The sequence below is a fragment of the Chroicocephalus ridibundus genome, chromosome Z, assembly GCF_963924245.1.
Source record: "Chroicocephalus ridibundus chromosome Z, bChrRid1.1, whole genome shotgun sequence".
Taxonomy (NCBI): Eukaryota; Metazoa; Chordata; class Aves; order Charadriiformes; family Laridae; genus Chroicocephalus; species Chroicocephalus ridibundus.
The window spans coordinates 1,928,094-1,953,218 of record NC_086316.1 but is presented as its reverse complement, the minus strand read 5'-3'; the positions used below and the strand labels follow the sequence as shown (position 1 = coordinate 1,953,218).

At 37.4% G+C, this 25,125-nt stretch overlaps 1 protein-coding gene across 12 annotated transcripts in view; it reads right to left on the bottom strand.

The window, feature by feature from the left end:
- Window positions 1-25,125, bottom strand: part of KIAA0825 (KIAA0825 ortholog) — a 259,650-nt gene that overhangs the window by 115,366 nt on the left and 119,159 nt on the right. For 10 of the 12 annotated variants that reach the window (XM_063319271.1, XM_063319272.1, XM_063319270.1 and 7 more), the window contains 6 exons: window positions 22,984-23,172; window positions 21,240-21,473; window positions 19,115-19,523; window positions 15,059-15,215; window positions 10,689-10,844; window positions 6,615-6,709 (listed from right to left, as the gene is read on the bottom strand). In XM_063319271.1, coding sequence (XP_063175341.1) covers window positions 6,615-6,709; window positions 10,689-10,844; window positions 15,059-15,215; window positions 19,115-19,523; window positions 21,240-21,473; window positions 22,984-23,172 — 1,240 coding nt within the window. Of the gene's footprint in view, window positions 1-6,614; window positions 6,710-8,008; window positions 8,043-10,688; window positions 10,845-15,058; window positions 15,216-19,114; window positions 19,524-21,239; window positions 21,474-22,983; window positions 23,173-25,125 lie in introns of those variants that run through there. The other 2 variants (XM_063319281.1, XM_063319280.1) reach the window with 2 other exon arrangements.

Below are 25,125 nucleotides of genomic sequence, written 5' to 3'. Positions count from 1 at the left end.
AAAAGGCAAGCAGACAGTCCTCACCCAATGCAGTCAAAAGGATTTCAAAAAAGAGAACCACCAGGTACAAGATCAGCTTCCACAGCATAATGCGATCTTCTTAATCTTAGGGCAGCACCCTGCTGCCAAGGATACTCTTTACCTTCCTAAATAACAGTTTCATTAGGAAACAACACAGTAGTTTGTCAGACAGAATGCAGTCTGGACTATGTTAAGAAAAATTCTGGAGTCCTAAGAATGTGAAATTTGTGCATATATTGCAGCAAATGTTACTAGAAAGCATATATATTTTATCCAGTTTTAGTAGAAAACAAACTTATTAATTTTTTATAGTTTCCTTAAGGCCAATACATAAACAATTCCAGGTTTTCTACTCTGCTTTGAGAAGCTGCTTGTGCAGTTGAGAATATTTATCAAAGGAACACACGGCTGGAAGTAAACCACCTGGTCTATCCCATTTCAACTTACAGCTACTTACGCTCTCATACCACCATGCAAACACTATCTGGAAAAGTCTTCCTGAGCTACACTGGTTTTTCAGTTGGAAATCATCTTCTAATTTCCAGTCTAGACCTTTTTCATGGCAGTTCTTACCCACTTGAAAAAAATATTTTTTTAAATGGTAGAATTTGTCTAACTTGGTACTATTTCTCACCTGATGCTATGGTAAACCAAGATAGAATCACGGAATTGTCTAGGTTGGAAGGGACCTTTACAATCATCAAGTCCAACCATTAACCCAGGACCTAGTCCACCACTAATGTGTCCCTCAGCACCACATCTACACGTCTTGTAAGAACTTCCAGCGATGGCGATTCCACCACTTCCCTGGGCAGCCTGTTCTAATGTTCGACAACCCTTCCCGGGAAGAAATTTTTCCTAATATCCATCCTAAACCTCACCTGGCACAACTTGAGAAGGTTTCCTCTTGTCCTGTTGCCTGTTCCTTGTGAGAAGAGCCCGACCCCCACCCGGCTACCCCCTCCTTTCAGGGAGCTGTAGAGAGCGAGAAGGTCTCCCCTCAGCCTCCTCTTCTCCGGGCTGAACACCCCCAGCTCCCTCAGCCGCTCCTCACAGGACTTGTGCTCCAGACCCCTCACCAGCTCCGTTGCCCTTCTCTGGACTCGCTCCAGTGCCTCAATGTCTTTCTTGCGGTGGGGGGCCCAAAAGTGGACACAGCCCGCGAGGTGGGGCCTCACCAGTGCCCAGTACAGGGCGACAATATTTCCCTCTCAGTTATTAAGTTGTTATGCTTCCTATTCTCAAGATCTTGTACCTGACTGTTGTTGGCTTTGCCAGTCATGAGTTCTCTGTCTGTTCCTGTAGCTCGCACAGTGCTCCTGCTCGCACACACACCCACGTCCTTCCAACCAAATCACTACTTATTGCCCGGCACTGGCATCAGTGCCCCATGAAACTTCCCTAAGCACAGATGAGGAAAACCCAGCCGCTCCTCCTCAGAACAGCAAATTACTGCAGTATTGGAGAATGGTTTCGTGTGTTACAAAAACATCTTTGTTTCTCATAACTATAGTGAGTGGAATGTAGTTATTCTCTATCGTAATGTATTCAATGCACCTCAAAGTCCTGTAGAACTGCACAAGGAAGGCCACATCTCAAAACCCAGCGAAATATGAATATCTTAAAATCATGTACAAGTTGCTGAGATTCACTGAGTTTCGCTTCTCCGAAAATAGGTGATCAGAAAATATTTAGCCTATATATCAGTATAAAGGAGAGTACGTAAACAAGAAGGCTAATGCATAGTACTGTGACGAGTCTGTGCCTCAGTGTTGACAACACATTGTGCTTAGCCATAAAAGCTGGGGAGAGGAGGAGGAAGGGCAGGTGTTCAGGGTTATGGTGTTTGCCTTGCCAAGCAACCGCTGCTCGTGATGGAGCCCTGCTTTCCAAGACGCAGATGGACATCTGCCTGCCGATGGGAAGTGGTGAACAAACTCCTTGTTTTGCTTTGCTTGTGCTTCACTTATTAAACTGCCTTTATCTGAAGCCGTGAGTTTTCTCACCTTTGTTGTTGCAGTTCTCCCCCCCATCCCATTGTGCAGGGACTGAGCGACCAGCTGTATGGACACTTAGCTGCTGGCCAGGGCCAACTCACCACAGTCACTAAAGTATTTTCAAATGTGACAATTTGCTCAGAGACAGTGGCCAGACAGTTAAACAGAAGAGATCATAGGTGACACAACGAACTGCATAAACAGTTTCAACATGCTGACTTAGCCAGACAATGCCAATTTTCCCTTTATGAGCAGGACAGTGATTAAAACTTGAGATACACATGAATTAAACAATAAAAGCATGTGGTCTTCTTGTCTTAATATATGTATTAGAGGTCAGGAATTCCCATTTGGTACTGAAGTATCTAAGGATGTACAAGTGAGTGCCAAAATTAAAAAAAGCAGCATCTATCTGTATAAGCATGCAGGACATTTTTTAAAACTTGGGTAAATCTAGTGCTATAAATTAGCTGACTGTTAATGGGCTTCTTATCAAAGGATATAATTTCAAGTAAAATTGAAAAGTATGTTTTAACTTTTATTCTTGCATCTCAAGCTAGATGTAAAAAAATAGCAAGTAGTAAAACTAAAAAAGGGAAGACATCCATGTCTATATCCCTTTTCTTCCTGTAAGGAAAACTTCTTTACAGTTTCTAAAGGTATGAACCGCAAATAGGGATGAACGTTAAGTTTTCTATGTTACTGCTTAACTTGAATAGGCTTTTCCCGATAGCCTTCTGTATTTGATAATCTTGAAATAAAATAATATCATTAACCATCCACATCTTACCTTTGAAAGATTTCCTAAAATCTTTTACTTTGAGGATCACAGGAATAGATGGATTAGATTCACATGCTCATATAGAGCCAACAATGAGTAGTACACAACAACTCATTTATTTTTTAACCAGTCCTAAAAGCTTTTTACTTTCCCCTAACCACCAACCAATTAATTTGCCTACCACTTGCTGGCTCGGGGACAATGCTCCCACAACCCCCTCCCACCTAACTCTGTCATTAACTAGGTTAGGGGAGCATTTCCCTTGTAAATGAGTCCCCTAAGCATTTTTACTTTTTTTCCACCAAAGAGAGAGCAGAGCATACTTATTTTACTTCATATACAACAGAGAGTATTTCTCTTTAAAAATTAAAAAAAAAAAAAAAAGGCCCTGCTGGACCAACCTGATCTCCTTCCATGACAAGGTGACCCGCTTAGTGGGCAAGGGAAAGGCTGTGGATGCTGTCTACCTAGACTTTAGTAAAACTTTTGAGAGGGTTTTCCACAGCATTCTTGGGAGAAAGTGGCTGCTCACTGGTTGAATGGGTGTACACTTCACTGGGTAAAAAACTGGCTGGAGGGATGGGCCCAAAAGGTGGTGGTGAATGGAGTTAGCTCCAGTTGGCGGCCAGTCACAAGTGGTGTTCCCCAGGGCTCGGTATTTGGGCTGGTTCTCCTTAATATCTTCATCAACGACCTGGACAAGGAGATCAAGTGCACCCTCAGTCAGTTTGCAGAGGACACTGTGTTGGGCGGGAACGTTGATCTGCTGGCGGGCACGAAGGCTCTGCAGAGGGACCTGGACAGGCTGGGTAGATGGGCCGAGGCCAATGGTGTGAGGTTGACTAAGGCCAAGTGCTGGGTCCTGTGCTTGGGTCACACCAACCCCATGAAGTGGCTGGGGCAGAGTGGTTGGAGAGATGCCCGGTGGAAAAGGAGCTGGGGGTATTGGTCAACGGCTGGCTGAATATGAGCCAGCAGTGTGCCCAGGTGGCCAAGAAGGCCAACAGCATCCTGGCTTGTATCAGCAATAGTGTGGCCAGCAGGACTGGGGCCTCACCAGTGCCCTGTCTACTGGGCACTGGTGAGGCCCCACCTCGCGGGCTGTGTCCACTTTTGGGCCCCTCACCACAAAAAAGACCTCGAAGTGCTAGAGCGTGACCACAGAAGGTCAATGGAGCTGGTGAGGGGTCTGGAGCACAAGTCCTGTGAGGAGCGACTGAGGGAGCTGGGGGTGTTCAGCCTGGAGAAAAGGGGGCTGAGGGGAGACCTCCTCGCTCTCTACAACCCCTGAAAGGAGGGGGTAGCCGGGGGAGTCGGGCTCTTCCCCCAAGGAACAGGCAACAGGACAAGAGGAAACGGCCTCAAGTTGTGCCAGGTGGATGGATATTAGGAAAAATTTCTTCCCGGGAAGGGTTGTCAAACATTGGAACAGGCTGCCCAGGGAAGTGGTGGAATCGCCATCGCTGGAAGTTCTTACAAGACGTGTAGATGTGGTGCTGAGGGACACTGTTTATTGGTGGAACTAGATGCTAGGTTGATGGTAGGACTCAATGATCTTAAAGGTCTTTTCCAATCTAAAAGATCCTATGAAATAGACCCCAATATCACTGTGAACAGGTAAAAATATTTTTGCCTGCACAGAAGTAACTGACAATGGAAAGCATTAGCATGTGTTAAAGAAAGGGGCAAGTAAAAGTATTATGGCACTCCACTTTATAAACTGATGGTTCTGACTCTTTTCATGTACTGCCATTTTTTTTGTTTAACTCATGTCAGGAGGTAAATAGTAGAAACAGAATGGGTCCATCATAAAGAGCAGGTCAAAATAATCACACACCCATTCTGCTTGCACCTTAACTCCTGAGCTCAAATAAGGCTGAGATTTATGGAATTTTAGGAAGGAGCATGAAGAATCACCTAAAGATAGGGCTCACTGTAGTCACTGCAATGCTGACTTGAGTAGCCATGAGACCAGCTAGAATTGGCCGAGCCAGCTGGAAAACACGAGCAGAAATACTTTAGCTGTGCTAGAAGTTACGCCACGTAAAGACAAGCTGTGTTGGAGATATTGGTCACTATGGCAGATATTGGATTAGCAATTCTACTTAATGATCACAATGGGTTTAAATGATCTGTTGGTCTGTAAAGTAACAAAGAGCAGTTTAAATAATAAATCCATGAGCTAATCGTTAATGGTTTGCATAATGTCACTTCTAGATGAGAATTTCCATATCATGTAGAAGAGCAATGAATGGAGACATTTTCAAATTAGGAAGGATGACAACAATTAGGGCACTTATTAAATATATTAAAAAAAAAAAAAAGATGCAACAATAGGCATGAAATAGAGAGGACAGAGAAGACATATACATGACTTCTTTCTAAACCCTATAAAGAGATCAAAAGAAAAGTGAAATGTCTTTCAAGATATCAGAGAAGATGAAATGTCCACAGAAAACGTTCCCTCTGCAAATCACAGCAGTCCTCTCTGCTCCCTTTGGCTCATACTGATGACATCAACATGAAGGGAAGTTCAAGAACCAGCTTGAGTCTAAGACTTTTTATTAGAATCTCTTTTAAAAGGGCAAACTACTTCATTTTTAATGAAGGACAAGTGTTAGCAATCAGCAGGAGAACTATCAAAGGAAAAAAAAATTAGTACTGAATTGTCTCAGCTATTTAACATAAAAATGACACTACTAGTACAGACCAAAAAGTCCATGAAGTCCCACATTCTGTCTGCTAGTGGGTAACAGAGAACATCAAGCAGAGAACCGAATGGCGCAATTTCGCCAGCATCAATTTTTCTGCAACTGCATTAAAATTTTGTAAAGTAACAGTTTGGGTGGGGAAAGAATTAATCACAGCAAAATTAAGAAAGAAGACAAGAAACAGACCGTACAAATATTTTACAAATTAAATGAAGGAAGAATTAAACGCTTTAGACTAACTGCTAGTGATAAATTGAGAAAATTGTGTAAAAACCATAAAAACATATTTGACATACAAATTCGCACACTTTTGAAATTGGCACGCCAGTTTCTAAACAGAGAAACAGTTCAGTTTAAAATATGAATGATATGACCATATTAGGTATCATCAGGATTCAGAATTAAGAAGTGAATGTAAAATCTCTTATTTTGCAACATGTAACTTCTCACGGATATGTGAATATTCTTATATGGAATATTGGAAATATGGAATTTTCACAAGGATATGTGTGACAAATGTTTTAGAAAAATGCCCATTTTTTCCACCTACAATTTTCTGAATTTAACAAATTCCTATTTCTGAATTTAACAAGTATCAATTCCGCATTAAATATATCAACTTATCAATTAAGCAGTTAAATTTTACAAGTAAAAAGTGTTAGAATATGAAAATAAGTTCCATTAGTTAAAAACTACTAAGGAAACATTTTATATTTCTAGCTACATTTGTCATACCCCCAACTGAATTTATTGTAACTTGAGTAAACATCGCTTAAGTTCTGTGCTACGCAGCTGAAATCTCCCTGAGCACTATAGGTTTGCAAAAGTTACTACTTTTTTCTTAAAGCACTACTTAAGGGCAATATCTACATATATTCAGGTCTCAGACAGAAAGAACATATTGGGTTCCTCAAAATAGGAATTGAAAACCATCTTTGTATGGTTCAAATACATTAGACAATAAGTGTCTCCATTTTAAAATTGCATATTTAAAATAAATGTATAATTTATTTTATACATTTCACCCGTAAAATCTTTGTGTATTGACTATTACAACATAAAAAGACAACAGGGAAGTGCAATTATTTGCCAAAATCCCATTACCTGTGTGCCAGCAGCACCCTGAAGGTCATCTGATTCAGTCCCAAATAACTTGGCAGCAAGTTTGACCAATCCCAGTTCCATTCAGTAATGGCTGACTGTTGATACATGGCAAGAAGCTATTGTTAGTTATTAATCAGTGTTAATATGATCAGTAAATTAAAGCTCCAGCTGTGATATACTAACCAAGAAGGAGGGGGGTCTAGAACAAGGACTCAGACAGATGACATCAATCATGTCCACAGAAAAAGGTTTTTATTCCAATAAGACAGCAATTAATTTATAAATCCATTTGGGGATGTAGCCATTATTTATAAAAAGATAAATCAATTTTTTGAACCGTTATTCTTCCAACTGTTAATGGCTTTCTGCCCAACCACTTTGTCAGAGAACTTGACTCTTTGTTTCAAAAGCAAAATAATTGGCAACTTTTTCTGTAACAGCAATTTACATTTTCTGCTGTCAGCAAAAAGTTAGTCATGAAAAACTTGGTATAGCTGGAATTCAAGATGTAACCTGTATTGTAATTAGAGCGATGTTTTACTTGTCTTATTGTTTTGTAAGGCGCTCCAGTCACCAGATGGTTATTATAAAGAGCAGTAAGTCTAGACAATATGAACAAATATAACTCCATAATGCTTATTTAATAAATAAAAGCAATATACAATAATGGTGAGCAAACAAAAGACACCACACAACATTCTTATGTTTATAAAACAGTAACTCCTGTTGCATAATATTAATTTTCATTGTCAAGAACGGTCAAGTAGTGACTACATTTCAACATTATTGGGAGGAAATAATTAAAAAAAATTATTGTCGTAACACTAAAATTGCACTGAGTAGTTTTTTTAGAAAAAGATGAAGTCAAAACAATGGAAATAAACTTAAATTAGAAGAGTAAAGTATATCTTGCAGTGCCTCATTTTCTCCTTACAGACAGCACTTGGTTCTTCTGGGAGAGCAGAATCAGTGCAATCCCTCCCCTTCCTTACATCTTTATTTTATTACCTTCCTTCTTTAAATTTAACTTTCTCCCTAACCCTCATCTTTGGTATGCACTTAAAAGTAACGTAAAAAAAAGTGAAATACAGTGTAAGAAAAGAAGACAAGGGTAGCTAAACAAAGAATAATAGTGTGAAAGTGGAAAGTGAATAAAGAAGTAACAGCAAACATCTGATAAACAAGAAATAAAGGAAAAAGAGTCAACTGAGAGAACAGTGGGTGTAGAACACCACAGGGGAGAAAACAGGCAACTGTTCCATACTCTACACTGAATTAAAAATAGATAAAGAAATATGAAGGACGTAGTTGTAAAATCAAAAGGGATAAAAAGGAGAAGCTAAACAGCCAGTAGCAACAGTCATAAAAACAAACAGGGAAACTTATAAGTATACCAGATAAAAATTCAGTCCACCAGACTGATCAGTTCTGTGAAAAAAAAAAAAAGCATGTGTTTGAAAAAAGTCACTTCAGGAAAGGAAAACCACTTCTTTGTAGCATTTTTCTTCGCTGATACTGTGGAGGAGTGGCATAGCCCAGACTCCGTCTTATTAGACAATAGAGGAGCAGCAGCACTGGCAGAGATTGAGGTGTCAGGACAAATTGATAAAATCAAGAGCAACAAGTTACTAAGACCAGATGGTGATTATTCAAGATTTTTACAGGAATGTAAGAATAAAGTGGCTGAATTGTTAACAGAAATGACAAACTTCCTACAGTCAGCTACTGAACTAGAGGGCTGGAAGGTAAGAAATTTACATATCATTAATAAAAATGTGAGAGTTGATCTCAAAATAGCAGTTCAGTGGCCTTTGTTTCAGGAGCAGGAAAATTTGTAGAAATTATCATTAAGTATCTTGCTAAATTTGACACTATAGGGACAAATTAGCAAAACTTCAGAAAAGAAAAGTCAACCACCCTAATGTATTGCAATTTTTACATAAACCAACAAACAATACATGGAATGCTTACTACAAATTATCTTTCAGGAAGTTTTCGAAATAATTTATTTTAAGAAATCTTCTACTGAGTAAGCTCATATTGCTATATAGAATATTACTATATATTTTAATACATTATATAGCATAGTTTAAAACAAACATTCTCGGTGTAGAGCTGAACCAGCTCCCTGGACTCAAAAGCAGTACTGCCATGCCTATTCAAATTGGCCCTCCTGAGTGAAAAGTTTTAAAAAGCAATACATAATTAATTAGTTGACAAAATATGCTGTGAAACCACTAGCTTGTTGGGACTTGGAATTTATAAAAGGATAAAATGTTAGCTGATGTATTAAAAACACATCTAGTTACGAGAGATTTAAAGAAAATAGAGAAATTAATCGTGGATTATAAACTCCTAACCTTCATGGCAGTTGCAAACCAGTAAGAAATGGATTTAAGAAGAAAAATAACCTTTGAGAAGAATAATCGTTCCTTGCCAGCACTCTGGTATCTCCTGTAGACACTGGGAATAGTCGTCACAGGAAACCAGACACCGAGCTACACTGACCGCTATTTTATAAATAGACAGTCCCACACGACTAAATAAATGTGAAATTTTATGGTAAAGGGAACTAAATTATTTAATAATATCATTAACCTCTGGAATTGCCAACAATAGGGTTGCCACGTGGGACTTCAGGATCCATGATCTACTCCTTTTTAAATTTTAAGATATTTAAGATATTTAAGATATTCAGGTAATAGACTTTACGCCAAAAGTTTACAAAATCCAAAGCAATTTAATATGAACTATCCCTTGTCATCTGTTGATTAATAGAGCACTGCGAACCTGTCATGTAGCAGAAGAATTCTGCCCTGAGTTGTCACTACTTGAAGGTCTTATTCTACCACAGTATTAATGAATTGAGAATTGAGGCATGGTAAACTATTTTCTGCATTTCAAATTGAAGTGATTCTGTAGCCCCTTAAATTCTATCAATTTAAGATAAACATACAGGCACTAGTGGGAAAAAAAATGCTTTAGAAGCACGTTCCTCTGGAGTGAGAAGCCTTCTGAAATTGGTATTAAACTCCTTCTTCAGGATATTAACACTTTTATTGCAATAACAATGACTAAGCACTGATTAAACAAGGAAAAAAATCCCAAACCAAAAAACCAAACCAGATCTATCTTACAGCAATACAACTGACGAAATAGTCCAAGATGCTCAAAACTGGGAAAAGAGATTGTACTATTTAAAAGCAGAGTTGTACTGGAAAAGTATGTCTTTGTACCACAAGTCTGTAAAGTGGATTTCATGCCACTGTAATACCATTTCTTTTAAATATGTAAAATTGAGGGGTAGAACCAAAACTGTAGATGATGGATTAGGAAGACTTGAGGAACAGTGGTGTTAAGATTTTTTTAAGTGTCCAAGTTGGATACCATTTTCTGTGTAATGAATTGGTCATGTGGTGCTCTGGCAGAGATTTAGGCAACTACATCTATTTTCTTTAACTGTTACATTATCAGGAAACTAATTTCTATAAGTAAATTATAATCCGTTACATATCAGTAACATGGCTTAATGAAAAACAGAGAAATGGATGGTCTCATTTTTTTGTGTGTGTGTTTTTTTTTTTCCTCTTGCTTATTCTCACTGTTATGTTAAATCTCTGTATTTCCAAAGCATCCTTTGCTTTACTGTTCGACATTTCTGTGAACGACTCATCAGGAAGATTCTAAATGTGCACTTGGAGTTTTGCCATGATTTTTGAAAGGACTAAGACTAGCCCTAAGTACCATGACACAGATGTAATAAATGTCATTGCTACTAATGGGCTTTCCTTCACTATACAGAACTAACACAGAAAGTCTAAGTAAATGCAAATTGCTCTTACATGCAATAATTCTGATAAAAGAAAAGGACAATAATGGCTTTTTGAACATCATGCTATTGTAGAGGCTGCCCTCATTAGATTCCTGAGTAATAATATTCCTTTGCACTTCATGAAATGTGAACGCATGTAATTAATTCCGTTTTCATAATTTCAGTCTCTGTCATTATCATGATCATAATAAGATCGACAAGTAAAAATTACACTACAACTAAGGTTTCAGATTTTCACAAACCTGATTGAACACTTTCGCACAAGATTGTCTGTACACCTGGAAAGGGTTGAAGACAGGCTGCTCTTCTCTGCCCTTCAGTGTCAAAGGCAGGCACTGACTGGAGGCGACACCATCTTCAGAAGAATTCTCACAAGACAGCTGCTCGTTCAAATATTCCTGTTAGAAGAAAAAACAACCTCAAAACAGTATATTGTGTGAAAGTTGCCTAAATTTCGAGCATTACTTTACAGTAATTAAAGGAGGGAATACGTAATCTCTTACAAAGTAGAAACCTTTTTAAGAGTAACAACATTTTACAACAAACAATAAATAACCTCCATGAACATCTGTCCAATGGAAGAAAAACGGAAAAATTGAAACTATTGTTTTGAAAGTATCATCAAATTATGTGTATTAGTTCTCAATATATATATATCTCCATATAGATTAGGTGTATGTGGAAGTGAAAAACAAATGCTTTCTATGAGCTGCTCTAATGTAAGATGGCTATTATATGATTTATTTTACATGATAAACTATACGCAAATATGTAAAGCTATTTTTTGGACAGCATTAAATAGTTACTACATGACTACAAATTAATTGTTTGATGAACGTGTTCAAACCAATTGTTTAAACAGAGGAAATAAATATTCTCCCACTCTTCAAAGCTATTTTTAGTTGTTTAAGCATTCAAAGACTAGAAGTCATTTATGATTTACATGGCAATTTTAGAAACTATACTGTAACAGACGCACGATTATTTTGGCCACAATCGTTTCTGTTTTCACTTCTTAAACGACTATGTAAATAAATCATCATTGCATGCCAATAAAGTGTTTTGATTAAATAGAACCATTTTACCAAGAGCTAGATAATGAAACACTTACAGATCTATTTGCTGGAAGGACTACTCTGATTAAACAGTTTATTGTTATTAAAATGAAGTCCCTCATGATAGGATTGCCATAACATTGAGCAAGTACTCAAGGTGAGTCTTCATTAAGATGGGTGGATACAAATGCTCCTCTTCTACTTTGCACTACTACTGAGATGATAAAAATTTTCAGACCCAGGTGAGAGAACACGTGAACTACCTGCCAAGGCACCCTGTGCTCCTCAGTGGGCCTTTCTGAAATAATAATTTCTCCATCGGTTTAAACTGATCCAACTGTGGTCCGTTCTGAGAGGCACAAGTTCCCTCCCTACCCACAAAGACTGTGGCTGTTTCTCCCTTGTGTTGGCCCTAGCATATGTTGTGAAATCAGCCAGAAAAAAAGAAAGGTTTCAGCCAGATAAACAAGCCACATGACTTCTAGTACTAGTACAAAGGGGGGGCCTAGGAGTGGGAAAGCACAAGGGCGAGAGACAGAGCAGCACGGTCTCTCTTGCTGGCTGCCGCCAATTGTCAGGACTGCCTCACGCAACCATGAAATCATCTAAGTGTATTTAAAAACAAGCAAACAAACAAAAAAACTTAGAACTTTTTTGATTTAAGACAACACTGTAACCCAGCTGTGAAAATACACCTGACGTCCCTTACCTAAATTTTCTCAGCCTACAAAAGCACCTGGGTTTTTTTCCCATTCATTCATGTCTTCATGCCATAACAAACATTTTAGTTGTGGTGAAGGGGATTGTTTAAAAGTTATTTCTATACATTCACCAATTTTTCCATAAATATACCTCCTTCCATGCATACGTTTTCATAAAATCTGTAGAGAGCTCTAAAGCAGCCCAGCCCTCTGGGTGTCACAGAGCTAGCAGAGGCAGATTCTGTTGGCTTTTCAGCAGAGATATTGGAAATCGCTGTCCGTGCTTGGTAGGGTTTGAACATTTAAGAGTCGTATACAGCTCGCTTCCCAGTACCCGTGTTTTTCTGTCTTTGGAGTATTGTGGATTTATGTTTAGATAAAGAGGCTTATTCAAATGATAAGTGCCTTACTTTAAGAACTCCTTTAGAACGGTACATACTGTAGACCATGAAAGGGTCATGTTTCAAATATGTGAAAACAGACAGAAATGAAATCACATTTGTAAACGTGTGAGCTATATCCTCACTGTCATTGAGTGGGCATGAAACCAAACAGACAGAATACTATTGAGCCTGACAGCTCAGGAGAGTTGGTTTCTCTTTGGTAGCCATTAGTCAAAAATGCTTTTAAAAAGTATTTTTTTTTTAATAAATACATAAAGGACTGCAGGCTCTTCTAAGTCCTACAGCATCTATTATAGATCTTTATAACATCACAGCTCTATTTCCAAATACAGCTTCCAAGAATCTATATCCCTTTTCCCCTGCTCCTCTAAGGAAAATTGAGAACAACAATTTTCTGTCTCATCATTTTGTTCTCTATTCACAAGCAATTATTAAGCAGTGCAGCATAAAGATCTCCAAATTAATTTTAAGAATACAATCCCTTGATAGTCCAAGGAGTCTCCAAACAAAAGGATGGACCTTTGATCAGACAATCCAGTCTATTTCTTGGTAGTTAGGCACATTAAACAATCTAAGTTATGAAAAATAATATTGGAAAGTGCATTACCATAATAACATGCTAAGCATTAAAATGTTTTGTGACAGTTTCAAAGGCAATTTGAAGTATCATGGTTAAGTCCTTCTGTGAGACAAGCTGGTCAGGATTTTTTTTCTTCTTTTTTTTTTTTAAAAAAAAAAACAAGACAGTTTTTTCCACTGAGAAATGTTCTATATTTAACAAAGCTCTCGCTAGCAGCAGAAATTCAAGGAGAGACACCTGGGATGTGGAAAGTCAGGCTGAAGTCCCTCTTCCACCTAATTCTCTCAGCCTCTTAGCTCCTATTGGAGCTGCTCCACTTTGTATAAATAACCAAATACCCACAGGAGTCGGATCTTGGATCAGGGTCTCCAGAACCTGATACGGGCATTCTGCCCCTTCAGCTAGAGTATGATTCTATTTTTGACCCTAGAAGTTGCAGAATGGATTTTTACAGCTATTTCTACAAGGCAAACCAACGCCTTGGGGAAAAGGAGAGTTCCACGCCGGTAGCTAATGGTCTAGCGGTTTGGGGAGTCACTCTGGATGTGGGAGATGCAGATTCAATTCCCTGATCCAAACCAGGCAGAATAAAGGTTTGAGCCTGCACATCCCGTCCCCCAGGTGACTGCCCTAACTACTGGAGAACATGCTATTTTCGGAGGTCTTGCTCATCATCTTTGCCTCACTCCGTTACGCTTCGAGTAATCCTGAATGGGCTCCAGGTGAAAAGGTGTTGTTTGAACTGTATTACAGTAATAATTTTCACTTCACTTCCTGAACCACTTAATTGTTTGAGATGAAACTTGAAAAGATTCTGCATTGTATTAATATTAGGTTGCCATCTCTACATACATGCTTACATTGCTTCTAAAGCTTCCGAACGCAGATGCATAGAGGTTGCTTTTAAGCCTATACTTAGGAACTAAACAGTTGGATCTGATTTTCAGAAGCGCGGTGCCAGTACTGTTGCCTTCATACAGATATAGCTGCCTAATCGGGTTTTTTGCTATCAATTTTTTTTTTTAAAAGAAAAATCTTGGCCTGTGCCTATATTTGCATTATTTTGCATTTTATTATAAACACTTCTGTACACTTGCAATGATCTTAACAGCACCTGCTTACGCATCCAAGGAATAGTAATTTAGTAATTAAAGTTAATAAACAGAACTTTCTTAATTAAGCTGTGTAGATCTGTGTTAGCATACAATTTAAGCAAACCTGTGTTTATTTCAGTGTATAAAATCAGAATGCTTTTGGTAACTTGAGGCAATTTAGTACAGCCTTAGATAATGAGATAATTCTTTCACATTGCTCAAATTTCACGTGCAGCAAACAAGTCTGAATTTGTTTACTCTAATTGCGACAGCACTTTAACTGAACAGTTACCTAGATTAAGTAAGGATTTCATGTGGATGCATTTACTTCCTCAGTACAGCCATAGGCTTTGTTTGTTTGTTTTTTAAATCAGGAGAATTGATTCACCACATTTAATTTTACTTCTTGTAACAGTCGATTTTTCAACAGTCTTGCTGATATTTTTTTCCTTTTTTTTTTTTTTTTTTTTTTCCCCCGCCCCACCGTCTACGAACTCCTAAAACGTATCTATGGTCTACAATATGAATCTGAAGGAAGTTTATGAGCCATACTACTGTTTAAGTACATAAATAAAATCTACATTGTTTCCCATACAGTAATCTTTTCCGTACAAATCCGGAAAAGCCTAAACTGAATGGATTCTATTACAATACAATCTAGGATTTCATATTGACTTTAAGAAGCATTATCACCTCCTTGACTAACCCTTAGCTGCCAGCAGACGCTGCCTCAGGCCAGTACACACCTAATTGCTCGGTAAAAAGGCCGTTTCCCTACCTCATTGAGCCGGATGATGTGATAAATTTGCCTCAGGTACTCGCTGCCACCTGGTTTGTGGCAGATATCCAGGACCATCATGTTTATTTTCTGCTCAGTGAATCCAAGTGCAACACCTCCTTCCTCTAACATTGCACCTTCTACGGAGACTGAGGCACTAGAATACGGAAAAGATACAAATATTCTTGAGTTAATTTCCTAAAAATCAGATTGTTCAAACAAAGTCAGCTACAACTACGTGTTAAAAGAAAAAAAAACTTAAAAAGATTTGGCTTGCACAAAACAAATGCTGCTGTACATACATCCCATAGGCCTTTTTACAAATACACAATAAATGCTAAACAACATTTTTTTATTATCCAAGTTTTAATTATTTTAATCCGAAAGATGGAAACATAAAGCGTTCTTTACTGCAAGGATGTACAAGCAGCAAATATTTTTTTTATTTTCTTTTCCACTGGAAAAGTATCTTTGCTACCAGAAATGGCATTTGCATTCGATCTTTTGTACATTTTTCTTTGCCTGGCGCTGAATATATTAAAGCCTAATTAACATGTCAGAAAGGTAGCCATTACTCTAAGTATAGGTTAGAAGTTTTAAATTGAAGTCTTTTTCTTCCCACTGGTATGGTGCTAACCATTTCAAATGTACCTACAAGATGCCACTTGTTGCACTTTTTGCCCTGTTCCTAGTTTTTCTTCTTAAAAGTATTCGTGTGAAGCTGCTACTACAAAAAAAAAAAATCTGAAGGTTACAGGCCCAAACGGCTGGAAAAACGTGCATTCAAAATTCTGAGCACTGTTAGACTGTGTTCTCTGCATACAAACACAAGTCACCAGCTCTGTACTTGCTTAGTATTATACATTGACAAAGAATTAAGAAAAAAAAGAAGTGCTGAAACTAATTCTTTTCCTCAGGTATTAGAGCTGCAACACGGATATATGTTGGCACCTGGACACAGATGTGTCAAGAACTGGAAAGACCACAGAATATATTATCCCTTCTACAGTCATTACTGGATTAATTTAAAATATACCAAAGAAGCATTTTGAGTTTAAAAAAAAAACCAACAACAATATTTTAATTTTTTGGAAGTAAAACCAAAAAAACCTCCAGAACAGCTTGGTACAGTCAGCTGCGAGTCGCGGTTTACTGTTGACAGTGTGCCGTGATTACAAAGTTTGTCCTGCTGAAAGTTGCAGTTTGACCTGCAGGCTCACTGAAGTGCTCCACAGCTGCTGGACGTTAAAGCTCATATTGCTTCCACATGCAGCTTCAGAACGTCCTACGGAGCAAATAGTTTCAAAAGACAAACTATAATTTTGTTCTTTGCTGAATGGAAGTAAGTGATACTCTGCTATTGTGGTGTATTTTACAGAAAAGCTTCGACGAAATTGACCTTTAACGCTAAAGCATGCTTAAGGCTGATACTTTGATGCCACATACAGACGCGGACGGAATTTCTTGTCAAACTTCTTAGCGACTGACATTGAAAAAGTTGAGGACCTCTGGCAAAGGAGTGTATCGGTGTCAGCACCCAAATTGTATCCTTTCCTGTCCGTCACTGTGCAGGTGAAGCAGATGATTGGATTCAGTCAGCGCTATGATTAATGAGTTCCTCTCTGGATTTGGGACTGCCTATCAATCATGTCATTAGGAAGAATGTGCCCTGAAAGAGGCAGACCTCAGCCAAGGAATAACTGCATTCATCTTAATCTGTATATGCACCCAGCCAGCCAAGTCAGGGTCACCATGATGAAAAACAATAATCTTCAACTCGACAAATTACTTTGCAAAGACAGACGTTTCTTTTCTTCTCGGGACGCGTGCTCTTCAGAATCTAACGTGACTGTTTACAGCTCTGGTGCTACCATAAAGTGAAGGTTATTTTAATGAATAGTAATGCTTTCGGGCAGTACACAAGACAGGCAATGCATGTAACTGCCACTTCCTGAACCTTTCACCGAAGATTATTTTTGGTTTTAATTTCCCTAAAAAATAAGTTAAATATGCATGCCACAATGGAGGAACCTGTATAATATTGAGACTATTTATGCAGCTAACAATGCTGATAACAACAACATAACGCAAAATCAAGCAAGATTTTTGCTTATAAGAATCCAGTGCACTTCAAAGACATTTCCACAACAGTGTAGGTGAATTCCAAATGAATTTTAGAAATTTATGGGTATTCTTTTCTTCCACACACTGTATCTATTAAAAAGTCTAAAATATAAATACATATAAATGCATGTGCATGCAGTTAGTTACCCACAAAATCCTTTAATTTTGAGAAGGTTATACAGAACATAATTTTACAGCAACTTAGATTTCAAAGATAATCATTCTTATTTCAAACAAATGACATAAACACCACAAGTCTCCTCTTGAAAGATCTGCTTTTAGTTTAGTGATTATGTGACCGCTACTTAGTTTAATTGATATTTGAATTTCAGGTTTAATATATTAGTTTTATAATTTGCATTTATAATAATATTTTATCTTTACATTGCATATCTCAGATATTTATTAACTAGATTATTTTTTCCTCCACAAATTGGCTCATGGTATTTGAATACAAAATGGAAAAATAACATTTATGCTAGAGTACTATTGCAGAAATCCCACTGAAGTCAGCGGACTTGTTTTATAACTGCATCATATAACTACTCACTTGGAGAGCAGGTAATGCATTCTCCAGTTTCTTAAACTTAAAATTAGGAGCCCTAGTCACAGACCAGTTCTCATGGTTGATGCTGTACACATACAGAAAGCATTTTCCAGCACTCCTTTCCCACAGTCTGATACCTGACGGTAACACAGTATTTTTGCGGCATGTTAGAAAAGAAAACAGACTAGTATATTAATTTAAAATTCTCAGCTTCAGAAGAAGTGCAAATACTAAAGTTTTACTTTTTAGAGGGTATCCACAGTGCTTTCTTACCCTGCATTTGCATTGTTTAAGAAACACCTATTCTCCCAGCGACATTAGAAATTGTATTATGGAACCATTCTGTTAAGTATCAATTTACACATTATCATTATGGGGTTTTTATTCTACGACTCTTTCAGTCACTGGCATCTGGCTTCAATCTTTTAATCACTGGATTAGAGCTTGTAAATTAGTATTAAATGGAAATGTAAGGATTACAAAGGTCAATGTCAATGAGCATTTGTGTGACACTATTACTGCTTAGTGCTACTCACATTAACTGACTACTCGTAGGAACGGGATACTGCCCCTTAAAGCACTGCATGAAAGTCACCGATATCAGTGATTCCGACCTACAGCCACTATATCCTTCGTTTATATGGACAATCGCTGTCAGGACAGCAACCTTCAAGAACACTAATTAAACAAAAGCAATCTTACTTTCGGTAGCCAACAATTTAATTCAGTAAGTCATGTAACTCCAATAAATCTAATATTTGAAAGCTGATGACCAGTATTTTTACAGAATAGTACACAACTTCAACATCAAAACAGACTGGACTAGGAACACACCGACACGTACACAGCTCCTTGAAAAATCATTATAAGGATTTAAAACACTCGGACCTTAATGTCAAATCTGCAGGGAAGGTTGATATTTCCTCAGAAAGGCACAGCAGGGTATTCTCCTTCTCCTGTTTTGATATATCCTACTTGCCCTCAGGGTTTGCTATGTTTTAAAATGAAGTACGCTTACTTTTTAATCACAGATGAGCACTGAAAGCTTTTCACAGTCCCTCTTAATTTAATCACCATGGCAAAATTGATTTATAAATATATCGTGGTGCCTTCTAGTCAGTGTACCTGTTCAGATTCTGAAATACGCACCAACTAAATTGTCCACATTTTTCAATCATCGTGAAAACATGAAATCTCCAAGTACTATGAAGATACTGTTCCGACGAAACAACCATGGTTTACTGTTTCAACAATGCAATTAAGTTGCGAAAACATGCTATGCATCCATTTCACGTAAGAACTGAACTGAACAATAGCCACAAACATGCCAATAATCCAGTAAAACAAAGAACAAACAACAGATTTGAAAAATACTATGTTCTTACCAGTCTGTGCTCAATTTTCTAGCCTTCAGCAACTGGCTTTCAATCCAGTTTGGTCTTTGCTGTTCAATGCTCTGTATAACCTTCTGGGTCACTTGCTTAGGACCACTTTTCAGTTTTCCCATAATACTTTCTAAGCACACACGAACTAAACTGAGTTTTTCTTTGCTCCATCTGTCAAGTGTTGCACCTGTTAAAAGTTCTGCAGTATTTCCATCCTCAAATATCCGACATATAATTACAATCAAGTTCCAGACAAGCAGACCAGCTTTCTTCAATTCAGCAAAGTTTCTTGACATTTTTCTCTCAGCCAGAAAAAAGAAGTACTTAATTGGGGGAGGCAAACATGCAATCACTGTAGGTAACTTGCTGATTACAATAGATACTGCCTGAGCTGCAAGCCTTGTGAAACCTTAAAAAAAGAAAGAAAAGAAGATATGATTAACATTAACATTCTAGTTCTATCACAGCATGCTTCTGAATGTTGTATGATAATTTCTAACTTTCTTTTGTACTGAAAATGGGTAAAAATCTTAAGTACTCAACACTGTAGCTTGACTTCTATTGTGCTTCCTCTACATAAATCTCCCAAAATCTAAACAATAACATGAACTAAAAACAGAGAACCTAGAAAATCCGGAATTCAGACTGACTCTATTAATAATTAGTCCTGCTGTGCACAGTTATTACCCAGACCCAGGTATTCTGAATGGCAAAAAAGTTGTCCTTAAAATTGTAGTATAATATTTTTTCAACTTCACGAGTGGAGCATTGCACTGTGTGTCTCAGCATGTTACTTATGTTCATAATCTTTAGTTTTCTATCAATCTCTTTCTGTGTTCAAACCTACAAAACTTCAATTTATCAACTTTCCTATATGCATGCACACTATATAGCACTGCATTTTAAACACTCCAGATAGTAAAAGTAGCTATAGATGTAACTACAGAAAATACACTGCTCAAAAACCAAGATATATCTAAAATGAAAAAATATAACAAACATGATCCACAATATAGAGCTGAATCAAGATTTAGGAAAACCCAACAAAACAAAACAAAAACCCAAACAAACCAAGAAAACCCCCTGACCCATTGCACTGGTATTCTCAGCTCTTAAAAAAAAAAAAAAAAAAAAAAAGGCAAGCCCAATCTGTTCTAGATGTCAGTTTGATTTGTCACTATGTCTGAGCCTTAACTCTCAGCTAGGCTGAGTTCAGGCTGAGCGATCGCCTAAAATAGCCACACAAGTTCTAGATTAGAGTGAGATTGCAGCGGGAACGAGGTGAGCACACTGCTGCACGGATGAGCCTCAAGATGCTGATGAGAAGATATATGGAAAGACAGAATGGACTGATGCCCTGGCTTGCCCATAATCTACGTATTCAAGACTTCATGCCAGAGTATACTACAGTGATACTACTGTACTGAAAATAATCAGATAATATTTTGGTGGCAATAAAGTTATGTTGAAATGTTTCCAAAAGAGCCTTTTGAAATAGTGGAGTCTTTAGGCACAGTAGACTATGAAAGTATATACCAGAAATCACTTTACATCTAATCCCCTTCAAAGCATCTCCTATTACATATATTATTTCTCTTTTTTCAGTAACAGTTTCAACAGCCAAGCAGCAGTATATTCCATCGCAGTTTCAGTGCTCTTCAGACATAAATTGCCGTGTTGTAAAGTTGGGATGAATAAGTTGTTATCATTTCAGTCAATACTGTGCGTCTGAATTTAGACGGTCCTAACTGAAAAGATGATAACTCAGAGAAGAACTGGTTGCAGCCATTGAGACAAGAGCATAGACATTATGCTTTACTCTGCCTAGAATCCCACCGTACTACTGCCAGATGCTAAAAACGTTTTCAGTACTATTATTATCAGTCCTATGATACTGATTATTTTAAAAAGCTTGTGTGTGTATGCATGGGTGTAAGCCTCAAGAAAGAATAACTAAATTTTAACACTAAGTACTTTAAAAACAACACAGGGTGCTTGGAAGTTGTTTTGTTCATTGTCAAACTGCAACACTCACAAACTCTGACTGTTCAATTTTGATATGTACTCATTAAAGGGGTAACAAGCTCTTATGACAAATTTATAAAACAATATAAATTTCACCCACATTTCCCAGATTCTTTTCTCTTCATTTCCCGAGGAGTGTAATTCCATTCCTTCGGAACCGTTTTCAGTAAACTTTCAGGAACTATTTGCTTGTGCTGGTACGTTCCGTAGTTTTCTGTTGCCTCCCATGAATGCATCAAAGAAATTATCTGCTTCACTATACCCTTGACTGAATTAATCAAAGTCAACTTCAAGCATCTGATAACCTCTGGCTCCGACTCACCACAACTGGAAACTTCAGAAGGAAGAATTATTAAATATTCAGTAAGTGTAGTCATTTCTGTAAATCTGTTTCAGGAAGAAGTGTTTCAGAATTCTTATGGAAAGAAAAGCAACAACATTATGATTCATAATAACTTAGACCTATTGGTCTGTTACAAATTAAAGAACAAGTGTAAAGCAAAGCGTCTTGTACCATCTTAATACAATACTAACAAAACATACAATTTAATTATTTCCTTCATCCTCATTTCTCCATCAGTATATTTCTAAAAATTTAATTTAAGCTGACTGATGTCTTCCTTTTTACACAGAATACATTTAATTACTTGTTAGATATCAGTGAGGCAAACAGATATACCCATTTTTTCTGCTTTCTTGTCTTGATAGTGTTAATGAAGTTGCATTTATTAGATACCCAAACTCTTATCCTAGAGGACAGCAAAGGAAGAAAAGATACTTTGGAAACAAAAATGCATACAAATAATAGTCATCAACAGAGACAGCATGTTATCAGAGACTGCACATTGAAAATAGACCATCCTAAACACAGTTATTGACATTACCAACAAGCATCAATCTTCTCCACATTCTTAATACCGCAGAGAATTGCAGCTCCTCCCTGGCCATGAGCAGCAGTCGTCAGGCAGAGTGCTGCAGGACCTACCAGAGATGTCTTGTGACATGTTAGAGCCTTTGCTCATACGTGTGCTTGTCTGTACTTTTTGCTGACCTAAGTTTTTTTACTTCTCTGCATGGCCTTTCTTGAAGCTTCCGTGCAACATTTCTGCATTTTTCTTCCTCTTACACCTTAGACTTCTATTTTTTGCAATGCCCTTTTTCTCTGAGGAATACCTGAGCACTTCTACCACCGCTGTTTTCTGTTTTGTGATATTTGTAATTCTGTTTCCCCTCTTACTTTCTTCTGTTTTCTTCCTTTCTTTTCTTTTGAGCTTTCCTGTACTTTAGCCATCATTTGCAAGATCACCCTCCTAAACCTCACGTCTTTTTTCTGGTTGAATACTGCCTTTCCCTGGAGGCAGTGCTAGTTGCTGTAATTGCGAGGGCAGCTTTCCCTCTCCATGCAAAATGAGGAGCCTCTCTGCCCATTGAGAGCAGAGTCTATATGCCCATCAGACTACGTCTCCCTCAACAGGAGTCCTTCCTTTTCTTTTTCCGCTCTCCTTCAATCGTTTCATACTTTTAAATCATGGCAAAGGTCTGGAGCTGTTAAATGCAGAGAGACAAAGAACCTGTACTGGTAGAGAGCCAGCCTCCTGGTAAGACGGACACTTGAGGAAATCAGGCTCCTGGTCAACTACCGCTCTGGAACTTCTGCTTTCTTCAAAATTTTCACCACTCCTACCATGACCTGGTTGCTCAAAACACTTCAATTATACTACAGTTTTGAAGTAAACTACCATCATTTCATCTGATTTATGAGAGTAAAAATAATATGCACTACATGTCTGAGAGCTGACAAGGTTTAACATCAGATTTTAAATACTTATTAATAAATTAAATACCTGTCATATTGTATAAGCAACTCCACAACTGCTCTTTTTCCATGTAGGTCTCAAAAGCAATGCCAAGAGATTTGGGTGATAAAGTGCAGTAAGACAACACTGTGAAGATTGTTTCAATCAGGGTAGGCTGTTTGTTATTTATCTGCTCTGAGAGGGAACTTCGTTCATCACGATTCAATACTTCATTTCCTTCAAAATAAACAAAAACATAGTTACAATAATTTCGAAGTAATTTAAGTTCACAGTAATAGCATTAATCAAAACAAACTGCAAACTGTATCTGAGTAATATTTCAAACAATAATAATACTTACTGATACTGAAATCCGATCTTCCTCTGCATAATGACATTTGACTGTCTTCCTGAATTATATGGAGCCATTAAAAAAAAGACTCAAGCATGTTTACAAACCATGGAATATGCCTACTTAATTCAAAATGCACTCAGTATATAACTAGAATTTGATTATTTACTAAATATTATCCAGAAGTAAATTGTACTACTGTAGAATCACAGTCAAAAAGTTATTACTGTTTAACTCCTCTTACCAATATATTAGTCATGTGAAATAACAGAACTCTATTTAGTTATATAAAATAAAATAAAGTAGCAGCTGCATACTCCCCAGAATGGTTCGGCTTTTTTTTTTCAGTATAAAACAAAATTGAGAAGAAATTAGTTCCACAAAACAAAATCTCAGCCCTGCTAAGATACAGATCCCTATGTTTTTAAAGACAGCTAGTGATTTTCATAGAGTTGAGTGGAAACAGCATACATAACATGTATTTCTAAATGTTTTTCGTAATCCCTATAAAATGTTCTCCCAGCTGAAAGATAATGATGTGTTTAAACCTATTTGAACCAATGCAACTCAGTGGGTTTGACTTGTGCTAGTGTTAAAGACCTCAGCTTCCCACTTATTTGTGGAACATGTTTTTGATGTTAACAATCATAACAAATGACCAGAGCCAGAACCAATTAAACACTTTTAATTTAAATTTCTAGTTAGCAAATCCGAAAGTTTCTGTAAATACTATTTAAATAAAATTATACTCAAAAGTGTCATTGCCATATACTCATATACTCAAAAATGCCAGTTCGGCTGCCCTCGTATCTTTAGCAACCTGTGCAGGAGAAAGATGGGACAGACTAAATTTCTAGTCTGCGTTTTTCTAGTGGTTCAAACAGCCTTCAGAATCTACCACAGCGAAAAATGGCTGCTTTCCACCCAGCTCTGAATAACTTGAGAATGTTGTAAAATTCAAAACTTTCATTTTACTCTCCTCCGAATTCCTACAATCTAACTCAGACGTTATTGTAAACCTTTCAGCCTGGGTAGTGTGGAATCTTAATAGAAATAGCCCATAGGATGTAGACAGCCGAGAAACAAGACGAGTGATTTCGCAACCAACAAGATGGGGGGGGGGGTTTCCCAAGGCAGGAGACAGATCAGTGACAAGAATTTTTCTTTGTCAGTTTTTTTTCCTATGAGTTGAGTGAGCTGGCGTATTTTGCTGAGACACCTTCCAATGCCAGATGCTTCTGAGTGAAGAATCAAATGGATTCCATTAATTCACTCAAATCAGTGATACGTTGTCTAATATGGATATGACAAAGCAATAACCAAGAAAGCAGAAAAAGCAGTTGAAAAAGGAAATTCCAGAGGTATTCAAATTGTGAGATGAAAATTTGAATTTAACTTTGAATATATTACCAAATATATACCATCAATATATAATGAATATATTACAAAAAAAGGTTTTTTTTGTAAATTAATTTAACCGAATTCTAGGGAGGCGGGTTTGCTAAGTTTTTAAGTACTATGTAAACTGTCTTTGCAGAACACGATAGGAAACTGCTTTGTTTAAAGGGGTTTATGATTTGAAATAAAGCCTAAATTTGCTTTATGATCATGCCACATGGGAAGTTGGAGTCACAACTTATTAATAACTTTTCTAATCATCTTAGTGCTACCAATGAATTTAGATAAATGGAAAGGAGTATAAAAGAATTCTGTAGGGGGTTATATATATAACTTCTTATAACTGCTGTGTAATACAAATCTTGTGCTTTTAGCAAAGATCTTCAGGAATGCACTGGGAAACCACTCTGAGGCTAAACATAACAAGATATGTAAGCTTT